The sequence below is a fragment of the Marmota marmota genome, unplaced genomic scaffold, assembly GCF_001458135.2.
Source record: "Marmota marmota marmota unplaced genomic scaffold, marMar, whole genome shotgun sequence".
NCBI lineage: Eukaryota > Metazoa > Chordata > Mammalia > Rodentia > Sciuridae > Marmota > Marmota marmota.
In genome coordinates this window covers 33134961-33159901 of record NW_026000057.1, presented here as the reverse complement: position 1 = coordinate 33159901, position 24941 = coordinate 33134961, and the positions used below count along the sequence as shown (strand labels likewise).

The following is a 24941-nucleotide window of genomic DNA, read 5'->3' as shown; positions in this document are numbered from 1 at the left end:
ATTATCAATTCTTAAAAACACCATTATTTTATATACAACTAAGAAAGAAAAATACTACCAATTAAACTATACCATAACATTCTAATTTCAGAAATGTAAAAATGTCTTAAAATCAACAAAATATAGTATATCTTTGAGTTTCTCTATAGAATACATTTTTTTAGAAATAGGATTGCTCTAGGAAAGAGTATGCATAATTGTATTTTTGAGAGTATCAATTTTCTACATTAAAAAGTTGTACAGATTTACATTCCCAACAATGGTATATAAGAGGATCTGCTTTTTTTTATTTGAGTAATTTTTAGTCTTCAGATAGTTTGAAATCTGAGAGGTGAAAAATATGTCACTACTAATTTGATTTATTTTTCTTTATAAGTAAAGCTAATGATCTTTTCATGAAATTACTAGCTAGTTTGTCAAAAGTTTTTTTTTTCATTTTAATAAAATTATTTTGGTTTTTCTTATTTTCAAAAACATTAAAAATATTCATTTTCTCAATATGCATTATGAAAATTGTCTGGTTGCCATTTATTTATTTTAATTTCCAGATTCTTTTTTTTAATAAATTTGAACTTGACAAGATCACATGCTATTCTGTAAAGGAGTGGGTCAGTGCTTCCAGGCTGGCAGGGGGGACAGAAAGCAGAATCCTTAGAAAGAAGCAAGGCAGCAGCACACCCCTTCATCCTATAACCTTGCCTCCACCCACAGGGAAAGTGAAGTGATAGGAAAATGAGGGATGATATAAGTACTCAGTTTATAATAGGAAGATTCTCTTTAATAGATAAATATCAAAATAATGACTCTACCTTATGTATGAATGAGTCTATAGGTAATTCTTAAAGTTTGCTGATGCTTCTAGTCTGGGGACCACACTCAAACACTAGCTTTGAATATTGTTGTTTTTGATCTTTAGTCATACTAAGAGGTAAAATGTAGTATCTTGTTTTCTTTTAAGCTTCTTTTATGAACAATGAAATTGAACCTTTTAAAAAATGTATTTAACCATTTGTATTTTTTCCCTTTTTCATTGACAGGTCTTTTTTGTCTGTTAGTTTCTGCTTTCTAGAATTGTATCTGCTTACTTTTCTACCAGTAATAATGTGATACCTATCTCATTACAACTTCATCTGCTTAGAATATAGGTAGACCATGATGGGAATCTGTATGTCTGAAGTATAAAGTGTTGATTGTTAAGTTATTATTAAGTATATGCACTCACATACACATCTAAATATATGATATTAACCTTTTGCACCTTTTTTATCTTGTTCAGCACTCAGATCTCCTATTTTCGTGGCATCAGACCTATCAATATCTTATTATGAGCTTTTCTCACATAATTTAAAATTTTCCTTAAAGATATCTCACTTATTTACATTAATAACCTTGAAAGGTAGATATTAGACCCATTTTACAAATGGGTACACCAAGGATTATTAATATTTAATAGATTGCCTAAGGTCAAATAGCTAGTAAGTGGCAGAGCCTGGATAAAAACAGGCCATTTTTGTAAATCAAAGTGGTTCCTTAAAGAAAGGAAAGAAAACTAATGTTTATTGAATCAGTAATATGCAGATACTCTCCATGTCTTTTCTAATTTAGGACCCTAGATAAGTTCCTACTTCTGAGGGCACCAAACCAATGAGTCCAGAATTGGGATCCTTTTCTTCCTTGTTCAATAGGATAACATAGTCTAAGAGCTGAGATTTCTAATGCTAATCTCTACTCTGTAGTTTACTACTATATGACCATGTAGAAATTATCTAATTTCTCAAGCTTCAATTTACTTTTCTCTAAAATGGGGAGTGATTATAACAACATCTTCATCGAGCAGAGGAATAAGTGAAATCCTCTAGAGCTTTTAGCACTTAGTCTTTGAATGAATACTCAGTAAATAATAGCCCTTATTATTTCTGTTGACTACTACCAAAGCAGCATGACATAATGGAAAGTGTATAAGATTTAAGCTATGGAGATGGAATTCTAATTCCAGTTCTACTACCCCTAGCTGTATAATCCCAAGCAAATTATTTGCCTTCTTTAATACTGTTTTCTCAACAATAAAATTATTTTAAAAAATTCTAAAAACTTGTTGTAACTATTACATAGGAAAATGGAAATGACACTCCTGTAAATTCTCCAATACTTTAGCAAGCAACATTGCTGTTAAGTTGTTATACTTTGTTTTTTTCTTTAAATATTTCTTGAAGATAGAACACCACACTTCCACTCAATTAAGAAAAATATTTTACTGTCCAAGGAGATTTTTTTGTTTTGTTTTTTTGCAGCTATTATACCATGATAGGTTCCAGAAGCTCAGATTTTTATTTTTATTTTTTTACTAGTTCTCACGAAGTGTGCTTCTCTGGGGAGTGCGGGCTTGTGCTTCAGTTGAACCCAGCTACTTTCTCTTTGGCTTCCTTCTTATTCTGATCATTTTCCTTCATGCACACACTTCAGAAAGATATCTTGGGTTGATATGATCAATATACACATTAATTCTCTTGGCAAAACCTTGACCTTAGCTTGCATGTTTACATTGCCAACAGCATGCTGGGCAGCTTGTAGGCTCCCTGCTTTGCCGCGGTAACATTTGTGGGGCATTCCTTTTGAACAATATCCATTCCCTTGATGTCTACAATATCATCCTTCTTGCACATTCCCAGGAATGTGACCAAAGTAACAACTTCATGTTTTCTAAAAGGCCTGGAGAACATATATCTGGTGCCTCTCCTCTTTCACTTTGTGCTTATTATTTTGGCAAATTGCTGGAAGATAGCAGTTCCCCAAGTTGTTATACTTAAAGAAACTAAAACATTTTATAAAATTGTGTTTATGTATGTGTTTTTCTGACACAATCTCATGTTTTTCTGCTTAGTTTTCCTTATAATCATTAATTGTGTCATTTAAATACGGTCACCATTTTAAATCCCTCATTCATCTGTGTTTTCAAATTCAGTGCTTTGTTTGATGACCTTTATAATTATGAGGTTTTCTTTTCTTCATATACTTTGAATTTTATGAATTGCTAAATTATCTGAGAATTATCAACTCAAGTAGATATTTAACTCATAAAGAAATCTCCCCTCTTTCTCTTAACTTTCTTCTTTTGTCCATCCTTGGAAGTGATTTACATTTCTGAGGATTTTATAATGATGTATAAAGATGTATAAAGTAGCCTTAATCTTCAACAGATAATAACTTTTATTGCTGTAGTCTTAACTCTTTTGTACTTTGCCTATTTGATGACTCCATTTTATTTAAAAAATCATTTTAGTTTTTAAATTATGTAAAAGCCATAAGAAGATGTGATTCTTCTCCCATTTTAAAGTTTTACAGTATATAATAAGCCCATGTCCAGTGTCATAATAAAAAAACAAATTGTGGCTTTTGTCTGCTATTTAGAAATAGAAGTAATCTGATAAACTCTTTAGTTTTTCCACTTTTATTGGTGTCCTGAATGTATGAAATATATTTGAAGACTCCCCTTAAAATTAGTCACACCAACAAAAAACTAAGCAACTTAAAGTTAGCATCGTTCATTCTTTTTTTTATCATTATGATTATCAATTAAAGTCTAAGCTTTCATTATGATATACTAGAAAGATTAAATTAGGGTAAAATTTAAAGATGTGTGGAAGGGTAGCAAATGGACCTGAGTTTCAGTAGAACTAGTTTTTGTCATTCAATGGTAAAGAATCTTAATATAAATAGAGTTCATAACCCACTTGAATCAAATGTATGAAAGATGATATGTCATGAGCTTTGTAATGTTTTGAACAACCAATAAAAAAAATCTATTATTTTACAAATAAGGTACTGAGATGTAGGCTACTTGCAATTAATGGTGATAGATTTGAACCTAAGTTCATCTCTTTCCTTATGATGTGAAACTATAAAGTTTTTGCATTTTATAGCTATAGAACTGTTAAATAAATCAAACCCTAAAGTGCTTTGTCATTCAACATTTATAAGCTAACAGAAATAGAATCTTCACCCTAATAAACATACCAGAAATAATAAAAATTAAAATGAAGGGAAAAGTGAAATAATGTAATCTTTCTCTGTCAATTTGCTTAATAAGGAATTACAGATCCTTAAAGAGATATGACAGTGAGCATTAAATGTCATCCAAAAATATAGATTCTTATTAGTTAATTGAAAAGAATATCTGTTCAATGTAAATTCTTAGACAATGTTAACAGATACTAATTTCTCTTCCATAAAAAAGCTTATCAATTTCCTCTCCTACCTATTAGAGTTTCCTTGCAATCTTACAAATACTTGACATTATGAAAACTTAATATTTTTTTTTATGTGATGGGTCCTCCCTTCCACCTCCCAAAAGATCATTTTAATTTGTGTTTCTCTGATTTCTGAGTCTTAGCATCTTAAGTTTTTTTGACCATTTACACTTTTGTGTTAGAAATATCTTCATTTACTTGTTTTGCTGTTCTTAGCTAATCTTTTGTTTATAGTTGTCACAGAAATAAAGCCTATCTTGAGCTGGGGATGTAGCTCAGTGGTAGAGTGCTTACTTAGCAATGCAAGAGGCCCTGCATTTGATCTCTAGCAACACACACACACACACACACACACACACACACACACATACACAGGAAAGAAAGCAAGCAAGCCTGTCTCAGATCAAATTAATCTGAAACAATTAGTTAAGTTCTTGGCATTTGTAGCTTCACATAATAAAAATGCATGTGTTTTGTTTGTTTTCTTTAGGCAGAGGTTGAAAAGATAATTGCAGTTGCCTGGGACATTTTTCAGCCACTTCTTTTTGGACTGATTGGAGCAGAGGTATCTATTGCGTCTCTCAGACCGGAAACTGTTGGTAAGAATTTCAAAGTGGTTCTTGTACTAAAATCAGATCTTTTTATATTCAGGAGAAATATCTTCAATGGTTATGTGTTCAGTGGTTCCCATTTTTACAGTTACATAAAAAGTTAATTATGATCTGAATCTTTTAGAGTGGTTGGTTAGAAAACAATGTTTGTTAATCTCAGACAGTAAATTCTATACCTTTAATACAGTTCCTGGTAAAGAAAAAAAAACACTACTGACTCCTATCCAGAAAATTCAGGTATTAAAATTCTTTTTTGAAGGATAGGAATGTACATCTAGCCCTGATCTGATTAAGGGCTGGAATTTTAAAGATAACTAGTTAGTTCTATAATATGTACCCATGGAACAGAAATGTTTGTTGTTCACTCAATCTTTTATTCACTCAAACAATTCAAAAGTACATTGATTCACACACAGCAATGTGTATACATATTCATTCTTTTCTCCTTTCCTCATCACAATATTCTCCTATCCATAGTAAGAGTCCCATCCCTGCTACTGCCTTCTGAATCACACATATAGATTCTTTTCTTTTTCTCATGCATCTTCAAATATCCTTGTTACAGTTTTCTCCTCTTTAGAATTTAATCAGTCTCTAATCTCACTTATCTTTTTTTTTAATTTTTATTTTGTAGTTGTACATGGACAGAATACCTTTATTTTATTTGTTTATTTTTATATTGTGCTAAGGATCAAACTCAATGCAAGCATTCTATCACTGAGCTACAGCCCCAGCCCAAATACTGAAAAATAAATATTAAAAAATTCTCTGTCTCTTCTCTCTCAAAAAAGATATTCTTAAAAAAATAAAAATAAAAAAAGATATTCTCCCATTCTCACCATGCTACAACATGGTTAAACCTTGAGGACATTAGGCTAAGTGAAATAAGCCAGTAACAAAAAAAAAATTAATAATATTATGACTCCATTTATATAAGGTATCCAGAGTAGTTTGATTCATAAAGAAAGTAAAATTGTGGTTGTCAGGGGCTGGGGTTAGGGTAAAGTGAGCACAGAGTTTTTAAATTTTTAAGTTTTGCAAGGTGAAAATGTCCTGAAGATTGGCTGCACAATAGTATGAATGTGCACTTAAAAATGGTTAAGTTGGTAGATGTTATATGTATTTTACAATTTAAAATAATGCATACATGGAAAAAATGTATTGAAATTAAATAAATACATGTATTTTTTCTTCATTTATCTTGCCCATTACCTATAAACATTATTTCTTTTTTCCTCCTTTCAAACTTAGATTTCATTTAAATTCCCATTCCCTTCCTCTATACATTTCATTCTACTTCTGGCCCATCATATAACCAACTGTGTTCTCAGAATGATTTCATTGCTAAATCTTGCCTTTCTTTTACTTGATTTCTCAAAATCATTTGGTGCTATGTCTCTTTAAAACACTCTTACATTGAATTCTGCTATTTTCCAGAGTCCCCCAAGTCCTCATTTATAACATATGTAGCTTAAACATTGCTCTTCATCAAAGTTTCTACCAAGGCTTTTCATTCCTCTATCAATTCTCTGATCTTACTTATACCAGTGACATCAATTGTAAACTATCTCATTCCAAAATCAAATCTTTTGTATCTTGTGCAGCAGGCAACAGACACTTTTGAATACCCGAGAGAAATATGTTTCAACAAAGAGCCACAAAAACCTTCCATAAAGAAATCATATTGAGGGTTCACAAAAGACCCTCCTGTGATGTCTATCCTTTGAACTTGAAAAAATAACATATCCCTTCTCAACTTCACATAGACATTGCAGGAGAATCTGTTGTGAATCTGGAATATGGTTTCTTTATGAAACTCTTGTGGCTCTTTGTTGAAGACACTAGCCGCCTATAGCTCCATCTGATTGGCTCATTCCCTTCATGCTGCCTGATGAATATTTTTAATATCACCTCTAATTTTATACTCTGCAAAGAGTTCTCAATTACTTTGATGAAATATTATTTTTTCCACTTCTATGAATACTTACCAATTTGTTTATCCTTCAGTTATCATATAGTATATATGAATTAGATGTTTATGTTTCTGCCTTTTTCTAATTGTAAGGCTCATAGAAGCAAAGTTTGTACATGATACATTTTTGTGTCCCCAGTAACTAGCTTAAAGCTTGTCATGCATGATATCATTTAATAAATTCTTGTTAAACAAGTAGAATAAAGTGTGGCTCTTACTATAAAAGTATATGAGAGATAACATTCACATCTCCTTTGTAAAAATTCAAATATGTTGAATTTCTGGTTTTAATCTAAGGGAAACATCTGTTTTTGAACAAATTGATCAATACTTAATATTGATTTTTTCATAAATAATGCCTAATCATTGCAATATTTTAATAGTTTAATGTTTTAAAATTATTGCTGTTAGTGTTATTTTGAATCAACAACTAAATATGAGATATAACTTCTCCACTAGTATTTTGTTATTTCTAAAAATGAAGTATTTCTTTCAGGCCTTTGTGTTGCCACCTTGGGCATTGCAGTATTGATACGAATTTTGACTACATTTCTGATGGTGTGTTTTGCTGGTTTTAACATAAAGGAAAAGATATTTATTTCTTTTGCATGGCTTCCGAAGGCCACAGTCCAGGTAATGATGGATAGGATGTCTTAGCACTTTATAAGACTTCTTAAGATGACAAATAAGAAGACTTGTTTAAATTTTGTGAAAATTAATAATTGAGGTGGATTTAGGAAGCATTTATACTAATACACTCTTTAAAAGTTTATTTTTGGTATATTGGTGATTAAATGTGATGGCTCATTTAAATTTTTTTAGCTCACCAGAATATAACTAAAACTCCAATAAATTCCTACAGTACTAGAAACTGGTGGTGACAGGAGGGAATGGTTTGCATTTTTATAAGTTAGAGCTTCCTAAGTCATTGAAAGTGAGAGTTTTTAACTCTTTTTATTTCATTATCTTCCCAGAAGAGTAAAACAGAAATGGCTTGACCCATTTAATGTTTTGAGAAACTTCAATGTCAAAAAGATTAGAATAAATTATGATTTGTCAGAAATTTCATATGTAATTGAGAAAAGATTTATTGAAGAAGACCTCAGAAAAATGCTTTACAGTTATCTTCCTTTATCCATAGTTTCACTGTCTGTGGTTTCTCTTACCCATGGCCAACCCAGTCTAAAATATTAAGTGGAAAATGCCAGAAATAAACAATTCTTTACTTTTGAATTACTTACCATTTTGAGTAGCATTGTGAAATATCACACCATCTTATTTTGTCCTGCCTGGGGACATAAATCATCCCTTTGTCCAAAGTATCCACTCACCTGGGGGTCACTTAATATTTGTCTCAGTTGTCACATGAACTGTTTCAGTCTTGCAGTGCTTGTTTTATTTTCTTTCTTAATTTTTTTTGTGGGGTGGTGGTGGTACCGGGGATTGAACCCAGGGGCACTCAACCACTGAGCCACATATCCAGCCCTGTTTTGTATTTTATGTAGAGACAGGGTCTCACTGAGTTACTTAACACCTCACTTTTGCTGAGACTGGATTTGAATTCTCGATCCTCCTGCCTCAGCCTTCTGAGCGGCTGGGATTACAGACATGTGCCACCACTCCTGGCAGTAGTGCTTGTTTTCAAGTGACCCTTGCTTTACTCAATAAGGCCCCAACGTGCAAGAGAGTGATGCTGGCAATTGCAACATGCCAAAGAAATTAAGTACTTCTTTTAACCTTTAGTTTAAATGGTGAAAGTTCTTCACTTAAAGGGAGAAAAACATGGTAATATGTAGGGCTCAGGGCTATATCCACTAAGGGTCTTGAAACATAATCCCCACAGATAAAGGAGGACTATTGTATTCATTTCCTAGATCATTACTTGTTATTAATAATTCACAACTAGCTGAACTTCCTGACATGTGTCTTGATCACTTGACACAAAGTTTGTGCACTCCAATGAACAACGGACAAAGAAAGCCCTTGAGGATAGGTGCTTGAAACTGTTGATCAAGCAAGCCTTAGAATACTTATTATTGCTAGTTAAATTAGAACTATCTAGATTATGTTTATTGCAAATGCAATGCAATACATCCCTGATTATATTGTGTATTTCCAGATTAATTATATCTAACAAGATTAAACTGTTCTATACCTGATTATTTGGCAATTATTGAAGTATGTAAACTTTTATTGTCATAAACTGAAAATTAGATGCTCTTAATTTAAGTGGCTTTGGAAGATGTGTATGTTCTCTAATTATATTCCAGATTTTGTGTGGCCCTGAGCTTGGGTATTCTTCCTGAAAAAAAAAAAATTCCATCAGACTTTCAAAGATTTCAGAGATATAATGGCTCAGAGATACCACAATATAGTAAATGGAATAATTTCTCCCTCACAGTGTTTTCAGCTTCCATACAAATTCTAGTAACTTCAATAGATAAATATCAAAATAATGACTTTACCTTGTGTATGAGAGATTTGTTTCTAAATGTTAAAATTTGAAAGCTAGCACTCTCCCACCATCAGAACAACATTTAAAATAAGTAAAATTATCTAGGATGTGTTGGATAATGTAAGTCTAATGGGAGCAAGTACAATCATCTCTCAGTACCCATGGGGAATTGGTTTCAGGACCACATCTAAATACAAACATCTGCAGACACTCAAGTTCCTTATATAAAATGGCATGGTATTTGCATGTAGTTCATACATATACTCCCATATAGTCTAAATCATCTCCGAATTATTTATAATTCCTAATACAATATAAATGCTGTGAAAAGTGGTTATACTCTATTTTTACTTATTTACAAATAAATAATATTTATTTATTTGTCTAGGGATTATTGACAAGGAAATAGACTAGGCACATTCAGTACAGATATATATTTTTTAATATTTTCAATCTGTATTTATTAAATTTATAGATTCAGAATCCATGGACATGGAGAGCTGACTATATTGTATAGAATTTTCTTTTTTTTCTGTTGGCACTACAGAAGAAATAAGACTTTCTAGTATATGCATATTCTATATTAGTGATACTAGTGTTTTTAAACTTTGTCTGTGATCTGCTATAAGAAATGTATTTGAAAGCGCAATTCAACATACACACAAAACCCAAAATGTACATACACATACACACATGTGCTAGTCAGCTTTTCATCACTGTGACCAAATTACCTGACAACAACTTAGAGGAGGAAAGGTATATGTTGGGATCATGGTTTCAGAGGTTTAGTTCATGTTTGGCCGGCTCCCTTGCTCTGGGCCCAAGATGAGGCAGAATGTCATGGCAGAAAGGAATGACAGAAGAAAGCTGTTCAGCTCATATCAGCCAAGAAGAGGAAAAAGCAAGAGAGGAGCCAGATATAGTCCAAGGACATGCCTCCCAGTGACCTCTTTCCTGCAGCCTGCAGTTACCACCCAGTAATCCATTCACATTATGAATCCATTAAATGCATTAATCCAGCTGGAAGGTTACATCTGTCATAATCTAATCATCTCACCTCTGAACATTCCGGCATTGCCTAACACATGAGCTTTCAGTAGATATTCAAGATACAAAAAATAACAACACACAATAGAGAACTGAAATAGAAGTAGGCATTGTAATGTAATGTGTGAAGCACATCCAGGAATTCATAAAATGTTGAAATTAGTTACGGAACAGAGTAACCCACAACAACAAAGAGCCTTTGTGTGTAGGGACTAAATAAAACAGATTTTTAAAAATCTTTTACTAACAATCCAGCAAGGACATTCCAGACCTGTCAAGGTGACCACAATCCTCGGCATGTGCCTTCTACCCAGGAGTCCAGCTTTTAGTATTTTTTAAATACAGTTTGAAGGGAGAAATGAATAAAATATATATGTCAATTCCTTTCAGGAACAATTTATAAGTAGCAGTTATCACTTCTACTCATCTCTTAGTGGCCAGAACTTAGATACAAGCTACATCTAGGTATAAAAGAGGCTGAAAAAAATATAAGTTCTCTGATTGAACAGCAATGGGACAGAGAAAACTGGGGAGTTTTATTATAGAAGGGAATAGAAACATTTAGATATTTGTGGGCAACTAGCCCTTGTGTCTGATGTATAATACTTTCTCTTCTGTTTTATTATTTTAGAGGTGAACATTTTTCTGCTAAGGAATAAGAGGTTAACCACATTGATCAATACATCTTTCCCCATGTACATTCATAGTAATACATTTATCCTCTAAAAGAAAATGAGAATTTTCATAATACCCTCTAGGAGATACATTTTAAATAAAACATTTCACCAACTCTGGTGGCAAAGTTAAACAAATACCTAATAAGATTAACTTCAAGTTTTGAAAGTCTCTGCTGCTTTCATGTTTCATGCTGTTTGAACCATTAGTTCAGGCTCCAAACTAATACTTATTCATTTAAATCTTCCAATAAATATTATTCCTTTTATAAATCATTTTAATTTCACACTTGCAAAGATAAATGAATGAAACAACTAGTAAGTTTCATCTTCACTCCAAAGAAATTTATTATATAGCACTTCAGGCTATATTTGATTAATAGTCCATATTTGCCTTGCGTTTTGAAATGTAGGTGACTGACTATTATTAACCAAGCCTTATGCAAATAGGTACATTGGAGTCAACAGTCTGTCCCCATGCAAGAGCAGAGTTTATAGATAATTAAAAGCAGCTGCAGTAGGTGTTGAAAGAAGACAAATTCAACTTTCTTAGTTGAGCCAAAGAATAAGAATGTTGTTTTTGCAAATGATAACATAAGTCATTTTTAAAAATATGTGCTTGTCTTATATTTCCAACCTTACCCTTAAACTTTTATAGGCTGCAATAGGATCTGTGGCTTTGGACACAGCAAGATCACATGGAGAGAAAGAGTTGGAAGAATATGGAATGGATGTGTTGACAGTGGCGTTTTTGTCCATCCTCATCACAGCCCCAATTGGAAGTCTACTTATTGGTTTGCTTGGTCCCAAGCTTCTCCAGAAATTTGAACATCAAAATCAAGATGAGGTTCAAGGAGAGACTTTTCAACCAGTTTAGAGGTGAAAGAAAAATGCTGAACCCAGTGATAAAAAGCTTCTCCCAGAAGCCAATTTTATCAGAATGGATACTCATATATGTAATATTTAAATTTAAAATGTAATAGAACAAAAGTGTTACTGTCTTAAACAGCATTTTTAGCCCTTGCCTTTAGCATGTGAGTGGAAATGTTCTATATCTACGGATGTCTTTTTTTTCCCCTAGCTACCCCTTCATCCTTTATCTTAATTTGTATAAGTACATATCTACTTTACTGCCACGATTTAAAGTCAACATGGCAGAGACCAAGTTCAGTACCTTCCTCAGCTATCCAATAGCTTGTTCTAACTTACTGTAACAGTTTCACAATTCATGGTCACAGCTCTCATGACTTGAGTTGTTTCTGGCTTCTCTTCCTGTTTTATTTTTAAAAACCAAAATGCAGTCGCTTGTCAATTTCTGCCCTTACTATTCTTCTCCTTCTCCATCTTTACCTTTCTCAGTACCTTTCTATGAAGTATTGTAACTGATTGGCCCCACCAAAATTTTTAAAGTTTACAAAGTGTCTTCATTGATTCTTGGTCTTGGTCCATCCAGATGTTAAAAGAACCTATCTATCCCCTACCTGGATACTCAGTCGTCATGTCAGTGGCCCTTCTAAATCTACCTTCCAATTGTGCCAGTTCCCTGATCCAGCTCTTATTTGTTTCTTGTGGCCCACATCTTTGGGCTTTTCCAATTCTCTAGTAAGAGAGAGCTAATTTTCCAAATCTTGGCGAGTGTCATGAAATGTCACATTAATTGGGGTAATATAAGTTGCTATAAGGAGGGAATCAAAAAATAAATTCTCAAAACACAATTCTGTTTCCCTCTCATGAAACTGGTGGTTGGTTAATGCTAATAAAGGGCTTAGCTCATGGGGCTTCTCTGAGACCCATGTCTTTCTATCCTGAAGGTCTGCCATGCCTTAGCTTAGGACCTGGGTTAAAGACAGATCTCTACCAGGTCTCTTTTTTAGCCCTTGGGGTATAGGAAAAAAAGAAAATGCATGTAAAGCCATTTATTTTTAAGGAAGAGATGTGGAGGTCAGACACATTTCTCCTCTTACTTTCTATTGGTGCTGACATTATCCAGCTGTGAGGAGGCTGAGAAGCATCTCTACCTAAGCATGCATATCCCTAGGGGGAAGGCAAGTTAATACTTGGCCAGAGCCACCATTGTGTTAGGTTTACTAACATTACTTAACAATACTTAACAATGTATTTTTGCATGTTATCAGGGGTTTTTGAAAGATGGTAACTAAAGCAAAAGATTAACTTGTGTCTTGGGAATTCCAGACATTGTGACATAACAGCAGAGAAAATGAGAAGAAAGGCGAACTTGCATAAGTCATATTGTATCCCACTTTAGAACAGGCTCTCTCTGCTTTTATGTATCACCCCAAATTCCTCTAGGAATACTAGGTCATCTCTGTCCTCGCTGCTAAAAGAATAACACTCAAATAGAGTTTAAGTTTCTATCATGACACACACATTAATTTATATATGTGTGCATGTATATATATGTGTGTGTGTGTGTGTGTGTATCTCCAAAGTGTTTTTTGCTTATTTGTCATATCCCAACTAACCCTTTTGACCTAGAATTCAAAGTACAATCTAATTTTTTTAAAAAAAATTTTGTAGTTGTAGGTGGACAGCATGCCTTTATTTTATTTGTTTATTTTTATGTGGTGCTGAGGGTCGAACCCAGTGCCTCACACATGCAAGGCTAGCACTCTGCCACTGAGCTACAGCCCCAGCCCTACAATCTAATCTTGAAGTAGATATTAAATATGTATTAAATAACTGAATTATGAATATTCTAATCCTACAAAGCTAATCTCCAGAATGCCAGCCCTTTCCACCATGGCTCTTCTAACTAACTTAATATTCACTTCTTGTAAGCAGAGTTCATTCTTATGTCAGCCTGACTCTGGTTATTCTCTGGTTCTGTATTTTTCTCAGTATGAATGGAATTAATTTATACCAAAAGTCACATGGGTGTTTCAAATTGAACATTTTTTAATATTTATTTTTTATCTTCAGGTGGACACAATATCTTTAATTTATTTTTATGTGATGCTGAGGATCGAACCCAATGCCTCACTCATGCTAGGCGAGCGCACTACTACTTGAGCCATATCCACAGCCCTCAAATTGAACTTTATTAATTAGGTACACTTTGGTGGGACACCATAAATGTAATGCTCACCTGTTTCTCTACTTTTGCAGACTCTGAAACTTCATTCCTTCAACAGATAACAGTTGTCCTGGATATCAGTGGAAGTTAGTTTCAAGTTCCCCATTAGATACCAAAATGTATGGATACTTAAGTTCCTTATATAAAATAGAGTGATATTTGTATACAACAGAAACACATCCTCTTATATACATTAGGTCATCTCTATATTACTTATAACACCTAATATAATGCCTGCCTATCATTTCATTCACATGTACTGTAGTACTCAGTATGCTACAAATTCAAGTTTTGCTAGTTGGAAATTTCTGGATTTTTCACCAATATCTTTGATCTCCAGATTGTTGAATTCATAGATGTGAAACCCCCAAATAAAAAGGCAACTGTACTTACTGAAAGTCTTTGGTGATGCAGGCACACCATCAGGACTAGTCCAGTTCCTCTCCTTAAGGATTTGACAGCTTAGTAGAAGAGGCAAACAAAAGATTACAAAATAGCTTAAGTGCTATTATACAGAACTACAAGAGTGTAGGAGCATCCAATCAATCCAGAGGTGGTTTAGGTGCAGTTTAGGCATAGCTCCCCAAAGAAAGTAGGGCCTTGGCCGAAGGATGTTAGGACTTAGCCAGCTAAAGGGGTGTGAGGCAGCAGGGTAAGGCCACTGCCAACAGTAAAGAGAGAGAGGAAAGCCTTGGACAGTGGAAGAAGCTTTGGTCCTTTGTACATTCTATGGACTTCCATTTCTAATACTTTGGGGTCCTGAATACTTTTTATAGTATTCCTATTTGGTTAAACCAATTGTATTTTGTATAAGTTAATTAGTATTCCAGACAGTTACTTGAAGAAATTACTACTGATGACATAACAAACTGAATTCACAGCATCACCTTCCTCTAAGAGGTGTTCCTCAACTTCCCCACTAAGAACAAGTTGTAAATTTTTCATTTGGATTTCAGCTTTTGTACATGCCTTATTTGCTAATAAGGTTCGTAGAGGTGATACTTGACATGGGTCTTCCAGAGTGGACAGAACTAGGATGGATAGGCAAAGAGTAAGGTAAAGATGGGAATAACAGGGCTGGGGATGTGGCTCAAGCAGTAATGCGCTCGCCTGGCATGCGTGCAGTCTGGGTTCGATCAAAAAAAAAAAAAAGATGTGGAAGGCTGGAAGATTAGCAAAGTTTGAAGACAGTGAAGTCTGGAGCATAGTGATTAGCACTTGAACTTGATAAAGAGAATTACTGAGAGATAAGGCTAGAAAAGTGTAGAGAGCCAGTCGTGGGCTATGTGTGTAAGCTGTGAGTATTTGAGCGCATGAGGGGACTGGACTGACACTGCTTCTCTGATTAATATTATATTCTATTTTACCTCAGTGTTTTTTTCCTAAAGTTATTTTGTACTCTGGGAATGTGTGTGTTCTTTTCGTTCACTCTGCCTTTGATCCCACACACCCCCGAGATGGCATGGCTTTCCAAGATGTTGGTCAAATCTGCTAACTGCAAGACATCACCAAGCAACTCCCTAAAACCAATCCCTTGCCTTATTTGGGTTGAAATTTCTAGAATGTCTTTCTCCCCAGTAAATAGAGGATTTTCAGGTGGCGCGCTCTCTTTCTCTCTCTCTCTCTCTCTCTCTCTCTCTCTCTCTCTCTCTCTCTTTCCAACAGACTCTTAAGGTCAAGAGCTGTCCCCGATTCCTGCAAGCATAAGGTATTTCTGTGTGTTGCGTGTTTCTTTCGCTGTTTTCTTAAGTTATTGGTGCAGCTTTTGTAAACCCAGCTCAGGTCGCCAGCCCAGCTAGCTGGTGATAGAAAAAAGAGTTGGCATTGAAATTATACTTAATAGGTCATTGATCAAATTTTTATTTTATTGAAGTACAATCAGAATTAGAAAACTACTAATGTAAAAGATATTTTAAAAGCTACTTTTAATCATGTCAAATATAGTGGAAATGTCAGTATAAGTAAGGTTCTAATTTCTGAAAAATTTTTTTGCTTTCTTTGGCATTTTTAAATACAATTGATTTAATTATTTTAAATTTATGTTAGTTATTTACAAGCAAGGATATCAGATAGATTAAAAATTCTAAGACCATTGTTAAAGTTTCATTATATTGTCTTCAAATAAATGAAAGACATTACTATTTAAATGTCTCAGAATATTTTCCATATAAATCATTTATATAGTTCTCTGTAACAGGGGAAATTGCTTCATGCCATTTTGGAAACAAGAAATACCACCTGTTTTAGATGACTCATTCAACTTAAATCTAGCCTAGCACTGACCTGGTGGAAATTCTCAAAGTGCATTTGTTGATGTGCCCTTCATCTTCCTCACATGGATCCTAAAGTACTCAGATCTCCAGGAGTCTTAAGCACAGAGCAGTGCTATTGTATCCATCAGACTTCTGGGACAGGTTCTTCCTCCCAGCTCTGCCATCTATTCCTCCTTCCAATATCCTTGGGGATCTAACTGTGTTTCCCACAGGCTCAAGTCATTACCTTACCCTAAGACAAAGACCCTGTCTACTTTGTAAAGGGAGAGAGAAAATAATTCCAATCCTTGCTGAGAAAGTTACACCATGTTGAAGGTGCTATAATAAAGATGGGTTCTTATTGTCACTCAAGAAAGAGATGCAATTTGAGTCAGACCCTGTGTTACTCACTTTCATTCACTGTACAAAATACCTGAAATAATCAGCTTGTAAGAAGGAAACATTTATTTGGGGTTACTATTTCAGAGGTTTCAGTCCATAGTTAGTTGGTCCCACTGCTTTTGGATCTGTGATAAGGCAGAATGTTATGGCAGAGAAGCTGCTCCCCTCAAGGCCAGGAAGCAAAATCAGAACCAGGAAAAGGGTAGGGGTCCCAGCATTCCCTTTAATAGCTTGCTCTCACTGACAACTTCCTTCCCCTAACTTCCACATCTTCAAATTTCTACAACCTCCTAATAGCAAGCACCATGGACTGGCAACCAAGCTATTAGCATATGGGCTTTGGGGGGATATTTAGAATCTACCATAACAAACTTAAATATGAAAAAGAGAAAGTGAACATTCCCAGAGTACAAAATAACTTTAGGAAAAAACATAGAATAGAATACAATGTTACAAAAAATAGAATACAGTGTTAAGTAGTAAAACTTGTTTTGATTGTCAGAAGTTAGATAGGAAAGAACAGTTTGTCTTTCTAAAAGTTTTGGACTTTCTTCAATAACAGTGGTTTTTCAACTATTTTAGGAAGCTTGGGAATTCCATTAGAGGAACTTGATGGACCACTGTGTGTACACAAACCCCAAAGCTTCTGGACCCACCTTCAACCAAAATGGATTTCATTTAAAAATTTCCTCATAAGATTTCATGAGCAAAAAATAAAAAGGTTTTATTTTGATAACAGAATATTGTTTTCTTTGTACCAAACCCTGTCTCAGATACTTGCCTTCTCTCATTTGTACTCAAACCAACACCACAACATCCTTTACAGATGAGAAAACAAGGTCAAGAAGATAATAATGTCTTCGTCTAGATCCCACTGGTAGAAAGTGACAGAACTGAACTTTGAACCCAGGTAGCACTAACTCCAGAGACTATGTTGTATTACTCTTTGGCATACTTAAGCTAATTTCAGGTCAGGGAAAACCCAATCAGAATTTTGACAAGGTATACTTTTGGCCCCTGCAATCCTAGGCACTGCTTCCTGGCTAAAATGCCCAACGGTGTCAACTTTGTTTCTGGACTTAAAACTTGATAAGTCAATATTCAGAAGTCATCTAAAGAAAAGGGTCGAATAAACTCACAGGGCACTGGAGGAATCAAGATAGCTGGGATGTCACTGAAACGTGCTGCCGCCAGCCCCGCCCTTTATTTTCTGGCCCCGCCCCCTACCGCCGCCGGCCCCGCCTCCGACCGCCGCCGGCCCCGCCCCACAGCGTGAGGCGCGTGGACTGCACTACCGTTGCTGGGCGCCTGGGCCGGCGAAGGTTGCCAAACAAGTTGTAGGTACGCCCATTCTTCTGGATTCTCCCTTTCCAGGCCTTCTCCCACCGATATTTCCCTTTCCGTAGCCCCAAAGAACAAATTTTCCCTCAGTCTAAGAAGCACATATGGGCTCCAGACGGCTGGGGAAATACACCTTTCCAGGCCTTTCCCTGACTCAACGCACATGTCCCTTTTCTGGCCCTTCCTCTGTTTTCTTTTTCTCCTCTTCCAAGTACTTACAAGAAAGGCTTTTTACTCAAGATTTGACTGCAAAAACTTTTTATTAAGTGTAGACTATTATTACACATGGTGAATGTTTGCAAACGAACCTTCCATGCTCCAGTGATGTGGAGAAGGGTTCAGCATTTGTTGCTGATCCTGAGAATGTCCCAACCCTGCTGTTCTCCTTGGCTTTGTCACAGTGGACCAGCACTGAAAATCAGTGCTTTTGAAGGATAAAGAACAATTGTTGCACACAAATGGTGTCAGGCACATCATTCAGAAGTTTTATAACAGTTATGCAAGATCACACCAGGCCCGGACAGAGCCTAAGAAAGATGAGATTGGGCTGTGGGGAGTGGCGATTGGCTAGGCTGGCATTTAGGGAAGCCACGTGGCACAATCTCTGATTTTTCATAATTTTAAATAGAATTATTTTGGGGCGAGAGAAATGCAAAAAGTTAAGCCTCACTATCACAGATAGAGGATTCACTCCCCAAACATTTCATTGCTATGTGTCTATGAAAAAGATGTTCATATTTATTACCTTCTGTGAATACCAAAATTTACAATGCTACTTTTTAGTTGACTTTTGTCATAAGTTTCTGTTACCAGACAAAGGAAAGAGGCAGGTGCATAAGAGTAATAGATAAAGTACCATACATTTAGCTCTCCTTTTACTTTCACAATCACCCTGTTTATACATTTCCATAAGATAGGTAGTTAATAAAATCCCATTTTGCTGGGAAGGGAACTAAACACTAAGGTTGAACAGTACCTGGAACATAGTGGAATATATAGTCAGTAAATATTTATTGATGGAATTAATGGATAGGCTTCCCAAGGAGCCATTATTTATCCACTGTTGTATTCTGGACTAAGTCAGACATTAGTAAATCTACAAATGGGTGTCAAATAGAGAAGCCAACATGCTTAGGCACAAGCATTTATCAAACACTTTTGGAGACTCTCCTACTTTTCCAGGTATTATTTTAATTATTGTGAATAAAATACTAAGAAAGAATAGCACAATCCATGTTCTCATGGGTCTTAAATTCTAGTAAAGAAAAAAATAAATAGGTAAACAATATATAAACAAGGACTTTTAGATAATGGTAGGTGCAGTGAAGAAGTAAAATAGTGTGAAGTGAGACTGAGGGAAGACTTGCTTAGGGAAGTCCTCTCTGAAGAGGTGGCATTTGTGCTGAAACCTCAGTGAGATTTTATATATATATACATATAAAACATTTATATATATAAATATATGCACATATATACATTAATATATATATTTATGTATATTAAATATATATTATAAATATATATTTGTGTATATTAAATATATATATATATATAAAATTTAAAAGCCACTCATGAAAATATTAAGGATCAGAGCATTACAGGTATAGGCCTAAAATAGGAATGAACTTAGCTTCTTAGAAGAATATGATAAAAATTGGCTGTAACTGGAATGTAGAGAAAGTGGTACAAAGTAAACTTGGAGAGATAGGTAGGGACCAAATCATGTAGGGATTTGAATAGACTTTTTACTCATGAAATAAGTTTGGAAGTTATTTAGCATGATGAGAAACGGGTAGTGAGTATTGTGGGAGTGATATAATCTGATTTACATTGTTAAAAGATTTGTTTTGCAATGAACAGATCATAGGGGATGGGGAGTGAAATTTGTAACACAAGATAATTAGATATCCAAGAAGCAATGAAAGAAGTTTGGGATAAAGTGGCAGAAAAGAGAATGGATGTTTTGTAGACAGAGCCTACAGATTTTGTGATATTTTGAAAACAGGGGTGAGGAAATAGTCACTTCTAGCTTGTACAGTTTTGTCTTGAGCTTGAGTAGATAGTTGTGCTACTTACCAAATGAAAAAGACTAGGGAAGAAAAGGGAGGGGAGGTATTTTATTTTGCTTGCTTTAATTTTTACATCATTATTAGAAATCTAAGGTAAGTTTTAAGTCTTGAGTTCTGTGAAGAGGGCAAGGGAGAAGAGATTGAAAGAAGTCACTAGCATGTTGAAAAACTACCTAAAACCAGGGAACATTTCAGTGATTAGGAGAAGAAAATGCAGATGGAAGAGTATCCAGTAAAAGAGGAAGAAAACCAAAAGAGTGTGGTGTCATAAAAGCCAAAACAATAAAACATGGTCAATGGCATTGAATCATGCTGAGAGATTGAGTAAAATAAAGAGATCTTCATGCTAGATTTTGGCAACATATCATAGATATGCTTTGATAGTACAATGAACATAAAATTTAGTGTGATGAAATGGACTTGGCATTGTGGACATCTCAAGATAATTTACATTGGAGAGCTGACAAGTGGAGAGAATAGAAGTGTATGTGGGGTCAGAGAAGGGTTATTAAAGATGGGGATACAAAAGCTTATTTTTTTATAATATGAATGATCCAATAAATGGTGGGGTGGAGGGATGAATGGTGTGAGAGAATGTATATACTTTAGGTGTGTGTCTTTGAGAAAATGAGGGGATACCATACAGGGAATATATTAAAAGTATTGGCTTCAGATACAAACATGAACATATAATTTCTAGTAATACAAAGAAAGGCAGTGAATGATAGATAGATTCAGGGTCAGAACATGAGAAAGTTTTGCTTGATAGTGACTTTTTTAAAAAAAAAAAAGAAGTATTGGGCTGGGGATTTGGCTCAAGTTGTAGTGCGCCTACCTGGCGTGCGTGTGGCGCTGGATTTGATCCTCAGCACCACATAAAAATAAAATAAAGATATTGTGTCCACCTAAAGCTAAAAAATAAATATTTTTTAAAAAATGAAGTATAAGGTATGAGGCAAGATAAGGGTGAGGGTTTGAGGGTGGTAGTAGGTATAAGGAGAAAAGGGAGGGTATGAAATAGTCATGTTTGAGAATGGAAGAGAGGCATAGTAACATGGTGGTCAAAATTGAGTGCTAATTTTTACATCTGTGGCCTGAGATAGGGTGGAAGAAAAGATTATAGGAGCTAGGGAAGGTCAAAGAACTGAAAGACCACAGTGTCAGGCAGATAGACAGCCTGGGTACTAGTGATTAAGTCAGTAGCTAAAATAGTCTTTGCTAATATCCTGACTTCCCAGCTTAATGGGTTATCATTTTACTGACTCAGTATTGTTCTTTTGTGCCACCTACCCTATCAGTCAACATTATATGTGTGTGTGTGTTTATAGCTGATGTTTTTTAATTGGTAGATTCATCCAAATTCTAGATTTTTATAGGCTATTTTTTGTCTTATCCCTTTAATACTTCAGTATGTATTTATGAAAATTTTTGCTTTTTTGTGTTTTAAAACTATTTCTATTAATATGTATTTATTAAAGCACAAAAGTCTACCTCTTACATGATAAAGGAACCTGGGCACGGGGGTTCATGCCTATAATGCCAGCAGCTTGGGTGGCGGAGGCTGGAGGATCATAAGTAAAATAAAAAATAGTCTGGGGATGTGACTCAGTGGTTAAATGCTCCTGGGTTCAATCCATGGTACCAAAAAAAAAAATCAATGATAAAGGAGAGATGAAAGGTGAAAAAATCTAGAAATTCTGTTGCCTTATTCAGTTAGGATGACCAGTAATAGGGTTGTATATTGACTCTAATAGCAATAATAATGATAGCATTTTGAATAGCCCTTTACATTTTCTGCTAGGTCTTTATTATCTCTTATCTAATTTTTAACTGCTTTTTTCAGATAAGGAAATTGAGATTCAGAGAGGGGCTTGATGAAGGACACATACCTAGAGAGTGGCAAAATTATTAACCACAGTGTCCTGACTGAATCCCATATTTTTCACTGTAGTAGTTCACCTCTTTGCTTTTAATCCTCCATTATATCAAAAGTGATATTAAAGAAAAATTCTGCTGTGTAGAAAGTAACTCTGCTGCTTAGGGGCCTCTTACAATGTAAAAAAAAAAAATGTGTTTTTAAAATTCAACTGTTAGGGTTGGGAATATATTTTAAGTGGTAGAACACTTACCTAGCATGTTCAAGGCCCTGGGTTTGATCCTTAGCATTACAAAAAAATTAATGTTTTAAATTATTTAAAAATATATTTTAAAATGAGATTAAATATTTATCTAACATCTACTGTGTGTTAGGAAATTCAAAGAACCCAGAAATGATAATGAAATCAGCTCTGGTTTAATTTAATAGGGAAATAGATGAGAACATTTGTCACTAAGAAGCATTTATTGGGCTTTTCACATATTCCAGATGTGTTTCTAAAATACCTGTAGTGTATGTATTATATAATAGGCTTTCAGTGAATATTTATCAGTTAAAACAATGATGATAGTTAAGCAAGCAGTTATAGTGGAGTGGATACTACGAAAAAAGAGGCATATTGAAGAAAGTGTCAGGGAGGGTTTCTGGAAGAAATGACTTTAACTGATGATGAGTTAGCTGGGCAAACAATCAGGAGTGTTGGAGTCAGAAAACAACATTACAGATGTGTAAAATTTTTAAGATGTGAGATATGACAAATTTGAAGAACTGAAATTTAATATGACTACAGTATCAAGTGAAGAATGAGAAAGTAGGTAGGAACAAGGATAGAGCCTCACTCAAAGGTATTAAAAGGGAATTTGATGTTTTTCTTCTATGGGAAACAACTGATGAATATTAAGTAGAGGGTTGCCATTATCAAGAATTTAAGGTGATTATTCTGAATTGTGGAAATTGCATTGAGGAGAACAATATTAGAGGTGGGAGAACAGTTGGAAGGCCTTTATAGTGTTTAAGAAAAAAAAAACGATTATGGCCTGGACTAGAATATTGGCAATTTATCTGCAGAGGAATGTACAAAATTTTAAAATATTTAGGAGCTTGTATTAACATGATATAGTTATTTAATGGATGTTAGCAGAGAAGAACAGGGAAGAAAGAATGACTTCTTAGTTTTCAAGTTGAGCAACTACGTAGATGTTGCCTTTTTTTCTGTAAGATAGACAATTTCCTGAAGAAGGAATAGATTTGGTAGGGAAAGAGCTTAAATTTAGCTGTTTACTTACTAAGCTCAAGATACTTATAAGAAAACTAGAGGTGTTCAATAAATACTTAAATATTACTAGTTAGAAGGAAGGAAACTACCACATAAGCCTGCTGTACCAGGCTTCAGTATTTGTCCTAAAGAGTTAAAGTCATCACTACAGCAATACATGCATATTCATGTTTCTAGCAGCACAATTCACATAAGCCAAATTATGGAACCAGTATAGTTGTACATCAATTAGTAAATGGATTAAGAAAATGTGTTATGTATACAAAATGGAGTTTTATTCAGCCATAAAGAATGAAATTATGTCATTTGTACGAAAATGGGTGGAACTTAAGGACATTATGTTAAGCAAAATAAGCCAAACTCAAGGGTCAGATTTTTTTTTCTCTCATAGGTAGAAGCTAGAGAGGAAAAAGAGCAGGGGGCTCCTCATGAACATTGAAGGGAAATCAAAGTAGAGAAAGGGGACCCAGGGAAGGGAAACAGGAAATATAGACCAAATTACATTGTTATATCATGTGCATGTGTGAATATGCAACAACAAATTCTACCATTATGTAGAATTATAATGTACCAATAAAACATGGAATAAAGAAATTAAACATTCACACTCCAAAAAAAAAATAAGGATATATAGTTAGAATCTTAAGAAAGCTTCTCTGGGTAAACTCATCAGCATAATAGTCATTCCTAGAATTCTGGGGAACCCCAATACTTAAGGAATGAATAGAAAAAAGAAGCCAGTAAAGAAGACCAAGAAAGAATAACCAGAAAGATGGAAAGAAGGTGGAACAAGTGACAAAATTAGGTGTGAATTCAAAAGGGGAAGATGACATCCAGTTTTGTGATGTACATTGTAGAGAGTTTTATTTGGAATGACTCTCAAACAAAGAATAATAACATTCACAAAGAAGAAATGAAGTGGAAAGATATAGAGAACAAATCAAAATATAGAAATATCACTGATGATAATTGATACTGAATTCTGTATGCCAGCTATCCAGACATATAATGAGAAGACTCCTAACAAGATGCAGTCATTGTAATCCTTAGACACCTGAATTACCACAACTACTTTTGAATTATACAGGTAGGCTTCTGTTTACATCAAAAATTTTCAAGTAGTTACATGGATCTGTCGACAATGTTTTTAAAATTCATGAATTCAGTTGATCTAAACTTTTAAAAAATTATATTAAGGAAATAACTGTTATAAAAATTGTTCAAATAAGATAGAAAGAGATGTCCAGGGGAAGAGAAAAACCCAAGGAAAAACCTAGAGCAAAGAAGAAAGAGGACAGGTACAGTATTTAGAAAGAGGGAAAAGGACAACAGGGAAAGAACTGAGGCCTATACCTCCTGCCTCCCCTGCTTCTGATCCTTACATTACTCATATATTTGATTTGTCTCATATATTTGATTTGTCTCTTCACTGTCTCTTGCTTGTGGCCACAAGGTAAGGGTTTCCTTTTCCATTTTCTTCCCACCCCATGATATATTGCCTTGCCACAGGCCCAAAAGCAACAAGCCAGACTATGGACTGAAACCTCCAAAAATGTGGGCCAAAAATAAAACTTTCCTCCTCATAATAGAGGAAGGGAGTAGGGGAAGAGAGGGAGGGAGGGAGG

General features: G+C 34.6%; 1 protein-coding gene across 11 annotated transcripts in view; it reads left to right on the top strand.

Annotated features, from left to right (window-relative positions):
- Positions 1-17492, top strand: part of Slc9b2 (solute carrier family 9 member B2) — a 58172-nt gene extending 40680 nt beyond the window's left edge. For 4 of the 11 annotated variants that reach the window (XM_048813675.1, XM_048813672.1, XM_048813673.1 and 1 more), the window contains 4 exons: positions 4738-4846; positions 7327-7463; positions 11665-11885; positions 17337-17492. In XM_048813675.1, the coding sequence (XP_048669632.1) occupies positions 4738-4846; positions 7327-7463; positions 11665-11883 (465 nt within the window). In that variant the 3' untranslated portion in view covers positions 11884-11885; positions 17337-17492. Of the gene's footprint in view, positions 1-4737; positions 4847-7326; positions 7464-11664; positions 14220-15765; positions 15809-17336 lie in introns of all 11 variants that reach the window. The other 7 variants (XR_007351396.1, XR_007351397.1, XR_007351393.1 and 4 more) reach the window with 7 other exon arrangements.
- Positions 17493-24941: the final 7449 nt, after the last annotated feature.